The sequence below is a fragment of the Arctopsyche grandis genome, chromosome 13, assembly GCF_051622035.1.
Source record: "Arctopsyche grandis isolate Sample6627 chromosome 13, ASM5162203v2, whole genome shotgun sequence".
Taxonomy (NCBI): Eukaryota; Metazoa; Arthropoda; class Insecta; order Trichoptera; family Hydropsychidae; genus Arctopsyche; species Arctopsyche grandis.
Genome location: NC_135367.1, coordinates 4,386,122 through 4,406,379, shown reverse-complemented (window position 1 = coordinate 4,406,379; position 20,258 = coordinate 4,386,122). Strand labels below are relative to the sequence as shown.

Here is a 20,258-nt window from a genome sequence, read left to right as displayed (position 1 = left end):
CAATCACGGTTGAACTAACAAGTGCACCGTTCATAATAACAATAAAGCTGAAAAGTTCTCCAACACTTCTTCCACCACAATGAGTATCATTTAATGTATTATATTATTTTGAATTGTGTATACGGAAGTGATATAAGCGTTTAATTTAATGTTTTCAGAAAGAGAGCCTCCTAGTATATGTATATGTAGTAGTGTTTGGTTATGAATTTGTACAAGTTTTCAAACAAGTAGATGATAGGCAGCACAATGGAGTACATTCCCGCATTTGCTTTAATTTTCGTATATCCTTTTTCGCATTTTAAAACTGACAGCGTTCATATAATAACGATACAAAAGAAGAGACGTGCGTATTGTTCTCTGGTGTTGAAATGTTAACAGATTCGTAAAATAATGAATATTTATATGACGTACACAACTCACGAGTATCATTTTAAGAGCTGTAAGCACTGTGATTTTAGTCAATTTAAATTTGTAGAATGTACAACAAAATATGTATATATGTATGTATATATAAACGTAAATATATGTACATATAAACAAATTTCATGCAATAATTGAGATTTTGATTTTATTTTCCATTTAATTAACTACAGTCTCAACAAATTTGGAGTCAGATTTCCCACAACTTCTATTATTTTTCGCCATGATGTCATTACGACTTGCCCCTGAGTGACTTTTATGGTATTAAACTTGTACATATTTAAATTTATAGATTATCAATTTTGAATTATATTCAAATGGCAAATTTGATGGAGGTACCGTTTCAATCATATTATTGTTATTCATATTATTATTTATATTATTGTTATTATTGTTATTACTATTATAAAAATAATAAATATATATGAAGAATTATTCATTCATTTATTTATTTATTAATAGTTTTGGACCATTGTGGCATTACAGGAAGAACCTAATGCGCCACAATGGCTTACATTTAATAAAGATATAAAAACAAGTAAAATTAGTAAAAAATTAAAAAGCAGAAAACATGGTAAAATAAAATAATAATAAAAAAGTAACAAAAGGAAAATAATACACCAGAAGGGCAAAAAAAAAAATGAACAAAGTTTAAAAATCAAATAACCCATAAATCCCCATTCTTTGTTAACATTGAACAAAATTAAAAGAGTACATAAAAATGTACAAAGTAGAAAGAAAAAGTAAAATAAATAAAAAAAAATATGAATAAAAATAATAAAATCACAGTGAGGCCCAAATGGAAGAGAGTAGATTAAGATTCCACTCATACATAACATTCAAATTAAGAAAGTAATGATGAGTGCAGGTTACCAGATAAATATGTTAAAATAATATCCGATAATCTACGGTCACCGAGGTGGAAAATATCGCATTCAGGGACGGCAGCAACGATTTCATTGAGAAGTCGAATAGCTCTTGGTATAGGAGCCATTCGAAAAAGAACTGTGCGAGCAGGAGGTACAACCATTAAATTATGATATCTACCACGCACATAATTATTAGGTACATAAAGTCCTAACTGTTCCAGCAACAACGGGCATGACGTATTACCACGCAGCAGCTGGAGAACGAAACGAATTAACGAGAAGTTTTTCCGAAGTTCAAGGGAATTATACCCAAGCATGCCCAAAAGGAAAGGAGTAGGATAGAGATATGGGTAATACCCAAATATATATTCATAATATTTCGGCAATAATTTGCAAGCAGCGTTTAAATTTTTATCAATTTAATGATATAAAATACGCTAACCAAGATAAATTAAAAACTTAAAACGTAGCCCTTTGAAATGTGTACGCCTTAAATTGAATCAGTTAATGTACACACACGTACACATTACCGGAATGACTGCAAGTCGTAAAGTGTCCTCTTCCACACAGTGAGCTTAACGTGTGGAAAATAATTTAAAGCAGTCACAGGGACCAGTGGCCAGTGGCTGACTTTTTTCTTTCCCCTTTTCTGTATTTTGTTTTTCCTTTTCGGCACGTACGACTGGCCGGTCGAAAAGCCACCACGACAACTGTGCAAACTGTGTCAACTTATAAAGGCCCCGCGTTGCGTCCCTTTGCGGTCGACCGGCCGGACTACAAGCGGATTTTCCGTTTTCACGGAACCGCCTCTTTTCGTTCGGCCGGTTTTTCTCGGCCGGTTTTTCCCTGTGAAAATACGTCGGCTGCTCTGTTTACGCCCGGAAATAGGTCACATCCGTACCGGGATAAATAGTTGGCGGCGGAGGCCTCCTAGTATAAATCGGACCAGTCTTCTTTTGCGGGTTGGCATTGCGATTAACCCTATTAGGGAGGCTTTAGCACGTACCTTCATTTCCCGAAACCATTTTTTATTAATTGTCGTGACGAGTTTGTGGATTTTCGATTGCCGATCGACACGAAATTGACCGCGAAAAGCTTAAGCTGTCAATTTCGTCAGTGTCGATGTAAGATGAAGTTGAATACTTGAGATTTTATTTTATTGTTACAAATCAATATACACTCGCCATTACAGATTTGCTCCAATGCGACGGGTGTACGTTAATGAAATACAGAATACATAAACAATCAGAATTTAGAAATACAGTAATACATACATATACAATCAGAATATATAGCATATAACAATTAATCAGAAATAATAATCATAGAGACATCTATGGATTATTTTAAAAAAAAAAATTTGTATACAATTTTTATACATATAATACATACGAAATTATAGAGATGTCTATAGAGATATCTATAGATTTCAGATTACTGTGTATAATTATTACAAATTATACACAGGCAGATTTTGTGACAACAGGATTACATCTAATACCAATTTTCAGGAACCGTTTTAGCAATGATCGGATAAAATTGGCAAACTCTGATAGAGAAACGATCGATTTGGAGTCACAAAACCCCCAAATCTAACCAGCAGTGGCGAGGACTCGAACCTTTGACCTCAGTGGTGCTAAATATATACGCTACCACTAAGCCAAACTGCTGGCTTATTATATATAGAGATATTTTAAAAGTTTTCATTTTAAAAATATATACATATATTTGAAAATAGTGATAGTTTATTTATATTAGGTTCTTCTTTTAAAGCCACAATGGTTCAAAACTATAAATAAATAGATTTCAAAGACGAGTAGGACTAATATTGAACGTATGTAGATAGATAACTGTATTGATAAATTGTTACTGCATTCCTCATAATACAACATCATATACATATGTATACATTGTATATACGTAATATCGATTATCTGTCTGTCTGTATGTCTATCTGTCTGAGATAACGCTCGCCGTACTATAATAGTCTCTTCGATTCGACATACATTCAGATGTACGTCACAACTAAGCCACTGCCAAAACTTAAATATATACGAATACAATAACAAAAGAAAAAAAAATTCTATACTTACTGTTCGATACCAATGTTTCCTCTTGGCCGCCATCTTTTGAATATTTATTTAATTAATTAATTTTTCTATTGGTGTTTTATATTGTTTACATGTACATAGGTAGTTTTTACCATTTTTTTCATATTAAAGAATTAAATATAAATATTAAATTAAATATATTCAAAGGGTATTTGAAAAAAATTCGGTTGTAATCGACAGATTTCTTTTAATTTTTTTTTCATTTAATAACTTAATATGCCAACGACCCATGCGATGATATGTCATCAGTTACAACACTAGTATAAGTGCATATATTTAGGGAATATTATAGACATGTCCGGTAGCAAAGAAGACGAAACAAGCAGTCGCATGAAATTAGTAAGGAGTGTATTTTTGCAAATGAACGCCGTTTCTAAATCGAAAACTCCACTTTTCCTAATGAAACAGATTTTCAATCAACATTTTTTATTTGTGATGACGTATATAAGTCCAATGCACTCTAAGAATAATGGAACACTGATTGATGGGAATTACGAGACGAGATAGGAATCGGAATACGTAGATGAGAATGGTATGGAGAATGGATATTTTTTGATTTTTAAATGCTTTTTATTATTACGAAATTATGTTCACAATACATCTTATGTCTATTTTAATAGCTACTGATCTACTGATCATTTTCTATTTTACAATTTAATTTAATTTGGTTAGTAATCATAGTATTATATTATTCTAATTCTAATGTTAATCTACAACATAATAGGAAAAAGAGCTCAAAAACCTATTTACAATCCTTAGAAATATTCATAATACATCTAATACATAATATTAATTAAAGACTCTCTAAAGTCGATGACCTGAAGCAGATTGTGTTTAGGTAATCTGTGTTTATACCTCAAGGGTATAGACATTTTGTTGTAATCACCGAGACTCTTCACAAGTGTGTTAGTATGGTTATTAGTGATTCTGTCATAGAATCTACTGGTTAGTTTGTTAGTAATGTCTGTAACAAATGGAATATTATATATGGCATGCAGTTTTTTCAAGTTAGTATATATGGGTGTATTATAAATTATTTTTAGGGATTTATTTTGTATTACTTGGAGCTTGGAAAGATTAGTATTCGAGGCGTTATTCCATACAGGTGAAGCATAGGTTAATAATGGTAATATGAGCGCGCGATATAATTTTATTTTATTTTGAGTTGATAAATAACTATGGCGATTAAATATTGGATATATTGAGGATATACCCCGCATCGCCTTGCATTTCGCTGCCTCAATGTGAGGTGCCCATCTCATTCTTTTATCGAACGTTACTCCTAAATATTTTATTACTGACTGCCTTTTTAGACTTTCTCCAGAGGGGATTTTCAGATCTGAACTTTGCTTATGCTTTCTAACACTAAAGAATATGGCGTCTGTTTTGGTTTGATTAATTTGGATTTTCCACTTAGTGAAGTGTTCAGTCATTGTTTTAATTGCAAATTCAAGATTTTTAAGAATAGTGTCTGGTTTTTTGCTACTTGTGAAGCAAGCGGTATCATCTGCATATAGGGCTATGTGACAGTTTTTTGGAATAGGTATGTCATTTATATATATGGAGAACAAGAGTGGGAGAATGGATATGGTAAAGAGTCATAATACTAGAAGAATGGACAAATAGAAGAAAAACCAAATGCTGGAATGGTACCTGAAAGAATGTAAAGGGATGAAAGGGATGAAACTAGAAAAAATGTGTGTGATGAGACAAGAGAGAGTTGCGCAAAATAGATTCGAGTGGAAGCGTGTTGGAGGGGTTTTCGTCCAGCAGTGGATGGTGAATGGCTATAATTGATGATGAGGATACATTCATTATTCGAAAATTATATATCACTATTAAATTAGATCAATTGGAATCGTTATTTTATACTTTGCTATTAAACTTTACGTTTAATAGTCTGGATCGTACAAATTTTATTGATTTATTTTATCTTTCACCATATTTTTGTGATAGTATTTTAATATTACTCGTGCAGCACTATTGTCAATACGGATTTTATTGTGATTCGAAATGAAATACACCATTAAAGTATTGATATCTCATGAAAAAATGTGTATACATAGGTGTATAATGAAAAATCTTAGACAGTTACAAAAATAAAATAATTTATCGTAGAGTTATCTCTTTGCTCAGAATTATACAATATAATAAAATATTTGATATTATTTATTTATTTAGTCTCAAATTCAAATTGTTCATTCGAGAGAAACATTTTTATACATACCAACGGTATCGCTCTTGTTACGTATATATTTATTTCCTTTCGGTTTTCCGGTTTGTTTTTCCTCGTATTATTCAAAGTTAATGTTATGCAAAGAAGTTCCGTAATTTAATTTTACCTTGACGTTTGCGTAATATATACACATTTTATGATTTATTCATTGCGATCATAATTTAAAATTATAATTCTTGAAATTAGTTTTATTAATAATTCTACGTATGCTTTGCCATCTCAACCATAATATAACAAAAGCTGCATTGGCAAAAAACTTTAATATAATATATGTATGTACATATACATATATGTATGATACGTTTATTAAACCCAAAAAATTGCATATACATAAGTATAAATGATCAAGTGTGCACGTTTGAGTCAAGTATTTTTAAGTTGGAATGCTGCATGTCTCATTGACCCCGCACCACGTGTCCATTTCATGAAGTGACTATATTATACTAGTGTTGTGCCCGTTATTCAAATAAATTAATTTCGGAAAGGAATTGATACACGAATGAAAATAAATATATATATGTTATATACTCGCTCCAATAAATTAATGTAAGGTAATTTATAGGAGCGAGCACGCACGTATTAATAGGAACAAAAGTTGAGTGCGCTCATTACACGCTCGCCGATCCAAATGATGAATGAATGTGTTTGTGTGTCTTCGTGGATGTATCTCGACACGATCGATCGTCACGCCACATCCCTATGCATAACGTATACTCCTGGTATTTTAAATGTTGGTTTTTTGAAATCTCCATACTTGTCCACGCACTCGCACATACAAACATACATACATACATATATACATACATCCCGTCCGTATATATATATATATATATATATATATATATATATATATATATATGTATATATATATATATATATATATATATATATATATATATATATATATATATATATATATATATATATATATATATATATATATATTATACTAGTGTTGTGCCCGTTGATTTCAACAGGTGGTTTCGAAAAGGAATTTATACACGAATATAAATAAAGCTATATGTTGTATATAAATATAATGTAAGGTAATATATAGGCTCGCGCGATCACAACATATTAATATTTATAAAAAGTGCACGCATAACACGTACACCAATCTAACCCGTTCGAAATGATGATTGAATGTGTGTGTGTGTGTATGTCACTCGTCGCTCGGCCTGACATCGCACATGCCTGTCGTTGCTCGGCCTGACGTCACATATGCCTGTCTTCGCTCGGCCTGATGACACATGTCGCTCCACCCCCCCCCCCACTTCCCCGCTACCACGCTTCCCCGCTACCACGCTTCCCCGCGTCTCCTCGACCACTTCAATCTATGTATATGTGTGTCCATGGTCTGGCACAAATATACATACACATATCGCGTCCATTTTTATATATATTATTTTTCAGAATATTATACTTAGCAAAGAAATTGATTTATTCTCAAATATATTTCATATAATGATTAGATTCGTTTACATGTATTATATGTACATATAATATAAAATTATGCGCTTGATTTATATTATACTGGTGGAACTGCCTTCAAGTTATTTTCATTGAAAAATACTACATTTATGTACGTAGATTTTTTTATATACATTTTCCGGAAAAACCTATCGAATCGTAGCCCAACCTGATGGAAAACCGATCGGATGTTGGCGTCGAGCCATTCTTCAAGCGGCACGAGCCTGTACCGCACTGCACATTTTTTTCCAAAGTTTCCCCAAGAACCATTCGTTCTCTGGTCGCTATGGAGGGGGGCTTTGGGGATGTAGAGGTGGGTAAAGTGGAACGGTATAGGTGGGGCGATACCCCAGCACCTTAATCTTTTGCACGAGCAATGAATTTTCCCAGCACCGAGTCCTGATTTATATTGTGTAACCGAATAATGAACTCGCTCAGTTAGCGGATCGTAACGAGTGACCGTAATGGTTAACGTGGCAAAATTATTGTATATTTTTATATTAATCACTCTGTTCATCTTTGCAGTGACACGAGGGGTGGCAGAAGCTGTACTCGGAAGGACTGCGACTTTGCCCTGCAGTATAGAGCCTAACATCAAAGAGGATAGAGCGTATATGGTTTTGTGGTTCAGAGATAGAGTCGGAAAACCACTTTATATGTAAGTATGATGAATTTCATTTACAACTGCTTTTAATCCCTTTTATTTGAAATGTTCTACTTCCATGAATAAAAATCGCAAGTATGTCAAAAATTTAAATACATATACATATATTTAATAATAATATATGTATATGTATTTAGTGAAATCTCTGATATTAAAGTTGTACATATGTCTTTAAATTTGAAATCATATTCAAATAGTGGTGACAAATAGAAGGTAGGATGGCTTTGCCAATAAGGTACCGTTTCATCATAGAAATCAGACAAATTAGAAAGCTCTGATAGGAAACAATCGACTAGAAGTCACAAATATCTAAGTCTGACCTGCAGTACGCCATAAAAACTCCGAATAAAATATTTTAAAGCGAGTCCAACCCAGGGTTTGAACTCGGGAACCTCTTGGGACTTATTTTTAAATGAAATTTATCTTTATATTTTTTAACTACATATATTATCGAATGGATCATAAATTCTTGAAATTACATTACTATTATTGAGGGCAAATATATGTATATACATAACTGGTTTATTATTTTAGTAAAATAAATACCACTAAAAATCATTGAGTTGTTTGATATATGTACATACATACATACATACATATGTGTAGATTTTTTTTTCTATTAAATATTTGATTTTGTGTTACACTAGTGCTGTGCCCGATGAAATATCATCGCATGGGCTATGGCATATTAAGCTATTAATAAAAAAAAAAATTAAAATAAATTTTTCGGTCCTGTGATCGATCCGCACGTGGTCGTATTTTTTTCAAATACCTTTTAAATATATTTAATTTAACATTTATATTTAATTGTTTAATTTGAAATGTTAAAAACTACCTACATGTGTATAAACAATATAAAACACCAATAGGAAAATCAATAAATTAAATTAATAAATTTTCAATAGATGGCGCTAAATGGTCAGAGACTTGCCTAGAGAAAAAATTGGTAGCAAACAGTTTATATAGAAGTTTTTTCTTTTGTTTAGCTGTGAGGTATATACATACACATGTATTTCGAATCGAAACGACTACTATTGTACGGTGAGCGTTATCTTACACAGATACACAGAATAGCGATATTATTTAATATATTATGCATTATAATATGTATATTATATAAGCTTTTAGTTGATATATGAATATTTGTATATCTTTATATATATGTATGCATATATTATACATTTTAATTATATTATAACATGTGCTTAAACGTATTACATAAATACTCCAACAGTACGGTCCAACTTGATAACAAAATTTAACAACATTACCCAGAACCTGTCCAACTCTTAAAGTTGATTAAGAGATAGTGAAAATTGTCTCAAGACATCCCTGAACTTGCGCTACTCTCATACGCAATATCTCAATTAAATTAAACCGCCAACCGCATAAATTTTAATCATCGCAAAATAAAGTACTATTACGGGTAGATTTTTACTCACTTAACGCTTTCGATCGTCCAAAAAAAAAATCTAAAGTATCTCCAATCAATTTCGAATAAATGTTCGGGTGTGAGCGAGTGGGGCGAGGCTGGCGAAAAAAGTACATTTTCATTAATTGCGTCGAGATTTTTACGGCATTCAAAATGGCTAATTGCTAATTTAATGGGTCCAATCGTTAAATTCGTTCAAGGGAGAAAATGGGGAGCAAACAAAGCCTTCTTTATTTATGGTACGCACGATTTTAAAACACACACACAATTCCACATCGTTTTATTGTACATATGTATATATATATACAAAGGAAAATTCACTTAAAGCACATTGAATGTAAATAAATTTATGTTTATTTGTTTATTAGTTTGATATGCAAATCAATAATTTTCAATATATATAATATTTGTAGAATCAATACGGTTTGTATTGTATGATCCGTTATGTTTAAAATGCCGTAAGTCCACTTTTCTTCTATTTGAGAAATATTTCGCAAACCATTAAATATAATGATTTGCGTTTAACAATATTTACAAATGTTAGTGGCCATAGTACGTTTATTCTGCTTTTCCGAGATTCTGGACATATCGAATTAAAAAGAGATAACACTTTGTGAATTTAAGTGAAACAGAAATAGTGTTGTTGAACCTGAAAATTGAATAATTAAAATAGTCAGTTTTTTTAACAAATGGTCAGTAGCTTTTACAAACTTTTTACTACAGATTTGAAAAAGATTGCTAGTAAACCACTCCTACGAAAGACTCTTAGACTGTATTCGTTGGGGGGGCAGGGGTGGTGGTCTCATGTTGAGGGCTTTAAGGGTCAAATTATTTGACCTTTAAAGCGGGCTTCACAATAAACATACCGATTTACATTAAACATACCGATTTACAGTAAACATACCGGTTTACAGTAAACATACAGTAAAGCTACCGATAACATTACTAACTGATCATCTTTTTACTGACCGAATAAAACGAACTGACTGATCAAATAAATACAGGCCTTGAATATTTTCTATATTATGGTACTCTTCTGAATTTTTTTATAATTTCCCAGTTTTTCTCAACTTTTTCTCATTCGAGCAACCAAAGTACTAAATAATGTGAAATTTTTAATTGTCTACTTTGTAAATCTAAAGTTTTAAATTTAGAATTACTGAATTTGGTATTTTATGATACTTAGTCCCAGAGCTGTGGAGTCAAAGTCGGAGCATTTCAAGCGTAGTCAGAGTCGTAAAAAGTCAACTGACCCCGATTCCTATTTATTATTTTTTTAATTAATACTATTACGGTATGCGTCTGAGGTTCTGCGAAGCCTCTAATTTCAGCTGGAGTCTCTAATTTTACCGAAGTAAATCGACTAATAAATTGAAATTTTATAATTTGTTTATAAAAATCATGAATTTAAATCACATTATAAATAAAATCGTTGAATTGTACATATTTTGATGTGTTCTGGCCTAAACCGATGTTTCCTTTGTCTCATAATTTTTTTATTCTCATTTTTTTTATTAAATTGATTTGTTTGTGTATGAAATTCATTCAAACATATGTACATACTATGAATCTACTTACTTTTTACTGATACCTATTTATACCAATTTATTTATATATATTTATAAATCTATTATATCTATTTATACCAATATATATATTTATATCTATTTATATATTTATATCTATTTATATATTTATATCTATTTATATATTTATATCTATTTATATATTTATATCTATTTATATTTATATATTAATATATATGTTTATATCTATTTATACCAATAATTAAATAAATTGGGTTATATGTCAATTTTTAGTGATTTTCTTAATTCATTTGTTTTTTTATGTTTTGAAAGTCAATAATATTTATTTGTCCATCTTACTAAAATCGTTCAAGTTGGAGTTACACCTTGTAGTCGGTGTTGAATCATAAATCAGCCCCGGAGTCGGATTTGGAGTCGTAGTCAATTGATTTTGATCCTACTCCACAGCCCTTTTGAGACCGTAGATTCCAACATTATCAGTGAAAATGATTTTTTTCCAACTTTTACTTTCACGGGAAACGCTAGAAATTTATGAAACTTTGGTATATACATTTGTATTTATACATATATGATTGTCTACTATGTTAATTTACTTTTCATTTAAAAATAATAAATTTGCTTTGGTATTATTTCGTGGCTTACTTTAACTTTAATGTCACATAGCATCATATAAAAATTACCGTTTGATTTTCCGAAATTTAAATCTATATTTTTTCCCATTTAGAACTATCAAATTTAGTATAATATATTATTAAAATCTAATCAGAACGTACATATGTACATATATAACAAAGTTTTTATTGACATTAGTAACGCCAGGCAATTTGGGTTGTGTCGTAATTTATTTATTTTTAATTTGTTTATACATTTCCTGGGATATAATTCAGCATGGCAACAGCAGTAAATCCACACTAATTCAAATATAAATAGGATCGTTTATTAGTTACGATAGTTATATAAGATTTACAAGGTCGATCCTTAAACACCCCAACGGACCAAGAGGGCTCGGTTTGTACCTTAATCCACCCCTTCCCCTCAAACGTCGGTTTTGTGTAAATTTACACCAAAGCAAATGTCAATCCGGTTTGATTTCAACGGTAGATATGTGGCGCTTAACGAGGCCCCGGGGAACGAGCCCGTTAATCGCGTTTTTCGCTCCGTGTGTTTATATTTCGAGTTAACGCAAATAGGAAACACAACCCTCACCGGAACGAAATTTCATCTCTCTTTCCTTCATCCTTCGATTAAAACGCTCGTTTAATTTCGACCATTAACACTTTTGCGCCGTTAAATCACCCGCGTAATGAATTTGAAGGACCTAATTGTGTCAAACGGGCGGGGGCGGCGTAAGAGGAATGGGGTCGGTCTGATTCGATTTGAAAGGTTTGCTCTCTCTCAGGTAGCTCTTCTGAAGAGTGAAAACTGAATTAGGGGTTCGTTCGTAGAAGAGGCGGCGACCCCTTAACGACCCCGCGGGGTCGCTGTGACCCCTTTAAGGCTGCTTATCGATACGCTTCCGTCTGCGATGTGTAAGTGCGACGTAGATTTATGGCTACGAAACGTATCTGTCTCGAATGTCTCTTAATTAAACTAGAAATATGTTTGATTGAATCTTTTGCAAGTGATCCGAGTAATTTATTTTCTTTTTTTACTTTATTTTAAATAATTGTCTTGTTTGATCGATGAATTTTATATTTTAAAAATCTAACGTGAATTAACTTAATATTAAAAATACTTAAATACAAAAACTAATTTCTGGGACAACACAGCATGTAAATATGCGGAGGAAATTGGAACTGATCAAAGCAATCAGAAACTGTATAAAAATATCGATTTACAAATTTGAGGGATTTGTATGAGGTATTGTATTTAACGATGACCACCAATATCCACCAAGACATCTAAAATATCAATGTGAATTTTAGGAAAAAGTATCAAAGGAATTTTAGGCAAAAGTATAATATAAATTTTAGGCAAAAGTATAATGAAATATCAGATCAATTTGACGATCGGAAGTGGTACCTTGTCCAACGGAAATCAAGACAGAAAGTCAGTAATATAGACATTTTAACATTCATTAAATAGCATATGAGTGAAGTAAAAATATATATGAGAGATGATGAGAGTCTATAATGCAAATTTTATAAGATATAGTGTGAAAAAGATAATGTCATAGGCGTTTAAACAATTAAAATCTGACGAAACATGTGCGTGGCGGAAAGTCAAACATATGTACATGACTACTGACCACTAAAGGTCAAGATGTCCAAAATTTTTGTATTTTTACATACCTCCTTTACGTTTCACATGGCTTTCGTGTTAGTGGTCATTTTTATCTCTTATCCGATCGTTTTCATACTTTGCCATATTGCTCATTTTGGTCATCAATATACGTTAATGTATCGTCTGCCATTACGTTGGAGATAAAATATCGTATACAACGCGTTTTAAAAACGGGGCCCGTAAACCTTCCTGACGTTTAATAAGCGTTCGTCCCGTGTCTTACTAATATTTACTCGTATTTACACAAATCTGAATTGAATAAATTGTCTTTATATGAGACTTATTACTCTATTCTTGTGGATTAATAACAAAAATTCTATTGATAACTGGCTTCCCTCCATACAATAAACGAATAGTCGAAATATGAAGTGGAATTTTATTTAATTCTCATATAAAGACAATTGAATATATTATCCCTATTTTATATCGCATAGTATTAACATAAATATCACATGTATGTGTGCTTATTCAAATTCTTAAATAGTATTGAACGATTGAATGTTTTAATATAGCTCAATGTACTCAGAGTAGTATACCTATATAATAATATATGGTTGAAGACATAGAAAGAAAAACAATACCGAAAACAGTATGACAAAGATAGTTGTATATTGTATAGTGAAGTCAAACAAAAATGTCGCTGTGTTTGAAAAGTAAAGTTCTCGTTGAACGAGTTTTCTCAATAAAGATGTATGAATGCAAAACTTACGTATTTGAATGTTTAAATGCTTCATAAAGTCCGATGTACTTGGAAAGAACGGATCATTTCAGTCGATATATAGAAAATGGATAGAAATCAAAATATATACAAATAAAATATAAGTTGTATTATTCAAATAATAACAGAAGAAAAAGGGAATGGGAGGGACAGAAAATTTTACGAAAAACAGAAAAATAGTTCTTGAATGATACATACAAGTGAGACAAGTTAGATGAAGTAAGTAAAGTGTGTAAAGTTGGATGAATGAGTCTGCTTACTGGGAACTTAGAAGTATGTATGATGAGCGATAATGATGATGGTGATTAAATAACACGAAGATTGTCGTGGAGATTGGCAAATCTACAGAAAAATCAGCAGATCTAGTAATTTGCTAATTGAATTTTTTTTTAAATATCAAAACGATCGGAAGAATGTAGGAATTTTTCCGAAGTGAAAAATATAAAAGCCTTGTATTTTGTTGGCTTTCTGTTCCAATGCTGTATTTTAAAGTTTACTTTGAATTTTTACAGATCAAAATATGTCCACAGAACGTTTCGAGTTCATCGATCATTATCTATTTAAAAGTTTTTTATTAGTTTCAATGACTGTGTGCATATAGCACAATATTTATAAGCTCATTTTGAACCACTTTCACTCTCCCGATCGCTTTGATATTTTACCAATATACGGCAGTTAGCTCGAATCAAAGTAAGCAAATGTCTATGACATGAAAAATAATCAAAAATTCATCAGAATTGACTGTCAGATCGAAGCTATGACAGCTGGCTATCGGTTGCGCCCGCTCACCGTCCCTACTCAACTTCACAGGTTACATAATTGAACAGTTACTTTTTTCACACTATCGTATATAAACATTGTATTACTAGCTTTCACACTTCCTTATATACATTTTTGATTCACTGAGAGATTATATAAATAAATAAATAAACTTAAAATGTTGAAATTCGGCGCGTATGTCGACATATTATGACCAAATGTCCTTTGTACACAATTGTCAAAAGATTTAGCCACTACAGTGCTAAATGAATCAACCGAATTATTTCTTAATATTTTAATAAAGCATGTATTATATGACGATTTACGCATTCATGCATATTTTTATTAATTAATTTATAGATATACGTATCAATATATACATACGTACATAGTATGGTCGTATGAAAGTTTTAGCTAACATATTTTATATTAATTGAGTTTTATTTTAAAATACACCAAATGTAACATATGGGTGCATGTAAACTGTATGCTCATGTACATGATTGTATATCTACCGAAACACCAATATTTTAAATAATTAAAAAACAGCAATTGATACGTACATAAGTAGTTTTTAAAAATGCATACATATTCAATTAATGTGCAATGAAATTTCTATACATTTTTACGTTCATAAAATTTTGTTTGGTTTTAATACTAGAATTTTGATTGATTCAATTTTAATTGCTTTTTATCGCATTTGTTTCACAAAATGTTGTAATTCTGATTCTTTTAATATATGTATGTTCATACGTGTGATTTGAATTTCGTTGCTACTATATTTATAATAATGTGACAACGATGCGCTTTGCCGTTTGTCCTAAACAAATATTCGCCCTTATTTTATCTATGGACATTATTATATAAGAATATATTATTATTCCACCAAGCAACAAACCGATGTGCATATTTTATATAATATTTGTCCAAGTCGTCTTCTCAAATCTTCTAAGTAAATATTTGCTGGATGTGGACATACCTTTTGTTGACCTTTAAAAGTCCGCTTTTGACCCGTATAAAATTTTCAAGCCATAGTGATAGGCCAAAACAAAAGTACATATTTGGAGTATTATTAAAATAAACTTTAGGTAAATAAGGATTTTTCATGTAAAAAATGGCAAGGCTTATGTAAGTAGGTACATAATAATACAGACACTTAAATAAAAATAGACTGCATGGATTCGACATGCTGTTAATTATATTTACAAATATTCACTTGATTATGTTTTACAATTTAATTTTAATTGGTGTATTTAAATTAGTCGCATGAATATGAAAATGGTTAGATTTTAATTAAAATGAAAACTTTTAATTAATGTTTAAAATATGACTACATATGTATTTAAATTTATGCTAAACGAATACAACATGCACGTTAATTGGATATGACGTTCAAAATTTAATTGAAATACATACATACATAAAAATACATGTTTTTACGAACTTTGAAACAATATTTCAAATACGGATTACTACAAACGTCATATTGCGATTGTAATACTGTTAAATTTAATAACTGAAAATGAAATAAAAAATGTTGAGCTTTATGAAAAATAAACATCCCAATTGTTTACCAATATTATGGAAAACGTTTAAAAAATATCACTGTTTAAATGATAGATTAAATTTATTAAAAAATTAAACCAAAAATAACCATTAAAAATTTATATTTTACCATTGCAACATTACAGTTACCCCAAACCTTTGGTTTAAAATGTGTACATATATTCAACTTATAGTTTATATATTTGAAATTATATCAAATAGTGGTGACAAATAGGTAGTACATACATTGTAGGTCGGTTTGTCAATTTGATAAGGAACTGTTTCAATAATAAAATCAGATAGATTGTCAACGATCGACTTGGATTTATAAATATCCAAGTCTGACAAGCAACACTGCAGAAATACTCGTAATAAATTATTTTAAATTGAGGTTAAACCAAGGCTTAAACTTGGGACCTCTCAGTGGTTAGCGTGGAAAAATTTGAATTTATTAAAATTAAATTTATTAAAGTTATTTTTAATAAATTTAATTTTATAGTACACAATTACAGAGTCCAACAAATTCATAACCTATTCAGAAAAATAATGAATAGTAGATTTTATGACATTAGAATTGCCTAAATAATATCAGCAGTTTATGCACTAGCGATTAAGTTTGAATAGTAAAGAATATGAATAGTATTTCAATCAAAATAATAAAATATATACTTATTGTTTTGTTGTATGTATGTATATATTTATTTATTTATAAAATAAATAAATATATACATACATACTCTTGCGTACAAAATAATGCTTCAAATATACAGTTCTTTGTTTATTAATATTTATAAATTCTTTATTTATTACATTTTACTATAGTCATATCAAATTTAGCACCAAGAGGTTACGGGGCTCGATTCCGTGGTAATATTTAATACTGCTGGGCAGACTTCGATATTTGTGACTCCAAGGCCACCGTTTTTATCGAAGTTTGCCAATTTATCTGATTTCCTTGTTGAAACGGTTCCTCCATCAAATTGGCAAAAATCAACATAAACATCTAGATTTGATTTATGTAAAAAATGTAAAAATTAGTGTACAAGTATATATCCATAGATAGTCTCTATGGGTAAATTCATTAATTAATTAATTGTCAATTTCGTTTTCTTTAACCTTTCGAAATACAGCGATTTATGTAATAAAAATGCTGCAATGTTTGTAATTAATGGTCTAGGAAGACGCATTGGGGTTTACCTGTAAGGCCTTCTTGGTATATATCTATGTAAAAAATATAATAAAATAAAAAGTTGTTAAGCGACTTTTGCCTCACTTCGTTGTATTTTATCTTTATATGTTTGTATATACATATGATTGATTCACTGTGTTTGAGTTGTCAAGTTTATTTTTTGCAAAATTTAGTCGTTAGATAGAAAAAATTACATTTAAAATGAGTGTAAGTCACTTTTACGTAAGTCAACTTCTCTACCCATTGGATAGATAGGTGCATCGACGAAGCCAAAATCCCGTTCGACTTGAACTTACCTTCACTACCTTCACTAGTGAAGGTAAAGTTTATCGTGCGATAAAGGAGGTACTTAGTCTGCTTTGAGGTGTGTGAACTTTTCGACAGAAAGTCTGTGAACAAAGCCTCGCATAATTAATGGTGTTGATAAACCACCGTGGCATTGTCCTGCCGAGTTTTCCCAAGCGATTCCAGGCCAGTGTCACGCTCAGCTCTCGACTCAATCTAGAGAAAACTCGCCGGAAAACTGGCCCTTTTGAAATTTAGAAGCACCCTTCCTTCCAAAGACTTCTCTGCTCCTTGTCCTCCAAAGGGGAAAATGCACTGTTGGATAATTAAGATGTCGCCTAGTTAGTGAAAAGATTGCTCGAGTGTGCGATACTCAACGAGATTGTAGCTCTGGGTGCTGTCGGCTATTTCCAACCGAGCTTTTATTTAGCTGTTGAATTTTATAAAGAACTAGTATATAGTATAGTATTTAATAAATAATTAAAAATATTGAATATTTTTTTGCAATTAAACCTTATATGATAAACTTATTGAATACATATATAGACTTTAAATAAATGAATTACAAATAACTAACTTTAATTGTATGTACATAAATGAATTATGAATACCTATGTAGATGGATTAAATTATAATGAAATAGTTTATATGAAAACTGTAAATTTGCATGGTGGAAAAAATTCTTGATTTTCATTTAGTAAATTGTCAAATTGCCTGGCGTGGCTCGGGCGATTAAAGGTTGCAGAAAACAATAAAAAATTAAATGTGACCAACCCATGACTTTTTATATGTAAATATGTATGAATATTTGGGGAATACAAGAATTTTTAAAACAGTTCGATACTGGCATACACATACTCGTATAGTAACCTCGAAACATTTTAGATTTTCAGTGAGACAAAAACTCAACTTTTTGCTCAATTCAACTGGTTTATTACGTAATATTGCCATAAAGATCATAAACTACAGAATATCAAAAAGTTTTAAAGGTTTAACTTAAATGTTAATAATACTGTCAGTTTAGAAATTCTAACCAAAATCTTATCAACTGTAAGAGTGTACATAAAATACAAATGTTTTCAGCTCTATATATTAAGTAGTATGAAAAAAGTCGTGTGTTCACAACATTTTTGACTTTTCTAAGAATAAAATGCACTTCTGGTCTACCATCTTTGTTGATTTGGCAATATATACATATCAGTGGGGTGCCGGCCATAGATGCCGTGGATGCTGCGCATCCCTTAAAATTTACGTCAAAAATATTTTAATACCGTTTGTTTTCTGAATTTCTTAGTTTTATTTCTCTTTCATTTATTTTTGATTACGTGATTATGATATATACGATATTTTGTCTAATACAAAATTTACATAAACGAGCATCCCCATTGAAAGGCCGTAGCCGTCTGCGCGACCGGTGCTTGTTTCCCATCATGCTTGTATTACCGTGGATGCTGAAGTTCTCTACAAATCTTTTGCGCATGCGCACAAGTGAGTTGTCACTCTTGCGTATGCGCATGAGTGATACGACTCTACAGTCGTCTCGCTAGCGCGACACTTGCTCTGGATGCAAAATCTCCTTTTGCGTATGTATGGACTTGATTCGCTTTTTATGTATGGGCTTTCGCTTGATTCGTTGATTAATATTTCGTATGTTTCGTCGTAAGTTATTTGCTTTAATTATTTTATTGTAATTTATTACAATTTATTATGGCCTTAAATATAAATAGCCAAAGTAACAATGCAAGTGGATTTATCGCCGTTGTTAATAATAATTGCAATTGTTTAATTAAAAATGAACTAAAAATAACATTTGCTTCTCTACCATATAATGAAAAAGAGATTATTGTTAAGAGCCCAAAACCCACATCAATATTGAATATTAGCAAATAATTGATGGAAGAAAAAGCGAAAAGTGGATCTAATACAGACAATTTTGCAGTAATTTTGAGTACTATAAGATAATACATGTATCAAATTTGGTAGTTTTGAATTCAAAGCTATTAAACAAATGAACATCTTTATATATTAAGTAGAGTCTTATTAACACGTAAGGATTGTGTTTTTAAGTGAAATTCGGCTTATTTCCTTTGAAACTCGTCTTTAAATATACGTCTCTAAAGACCGAGCTAAGCCCATTTTTCCATTTGATGGAATTATACTATCTTGCTCCCCACTGAACGGATGAACTCTTTCTTCAAATTTCAACCGTGAGATTTTTCGTTTGTAAAAAAATAAAGAAATAAAAAAAAAATGAAGGAAATATTTTTTGACCGTTTCCGCGCATTCTATTTTGAAAAAATAAGTGGAAAGCGTCCCGTGAAAGGATAAAAAGGGAGCCGCCCGGTAAATTAAAAAATAAAGCGAAGAAAAAAAATAAATTCATTAAAGGATTCGACTCCCTGCAAGTGCTCAATATTCAAAAACTGGGAACGCGAACGGAGAGGGAGGCGGGGGATGAACCCTTAGAAATAATTAATTTTTGTTCAAAAGAGAAAATTAATTTCATTGGGTGTGATTTGGTTAAACTTTCCGCGAGTAAGCGGATTTTTAATTAAAATCTTGAAAATTTTCGCGTCAAGAGCCAAAAAAAAAGCCTCTATTCGGACGGACAAATATCGAATTAATCTTTCGCCTTTGAAATTTTGCTTAACAGCTAACTACTACAAGCAAAAAATAAAAAATAAAAGGGAAACCACTATCAAACGCATTAAATCACTTAGCATGCATTTT

General features: G+C 31.0%; 2 protein-coding genes across 3 annotated transcripts in view; one reads left to right on the top strand and one right to left on the bottom strand.

Moving 5' to 3' along the window:
- LOC143921513 (uncharacterized) overlaps nucleotides 1-20,258 on the bottom strand; it is a 381,855-nt gene that overhangs the window by 166,511 nt on the left and 195,086 nt on the right. The gene's annotated exons all lie outside the window — the stretch shown is intronic.
- The window catches only part of LOC143921569 (B-cell receptor CD22-like), a 520,711-nt gene continuing 507,983 nt past the window's right edge, over nucleotides 7,531-20,258 (top strand). The window contains exons 1-2 of the mRNA XM_077444921.1: nucleotides 7,531-7,543; nucleotides 7,632-7,764. Coding sequence (XP_077301047.1) covers nucleotides 7,531-7,543; nucleotides 7,632-7,764 — 146 coding nt within the window. The remainder of the gene's footprint in view (nucleotides 7,544-7,631; nucleotides 7,765-20,258) is intronic.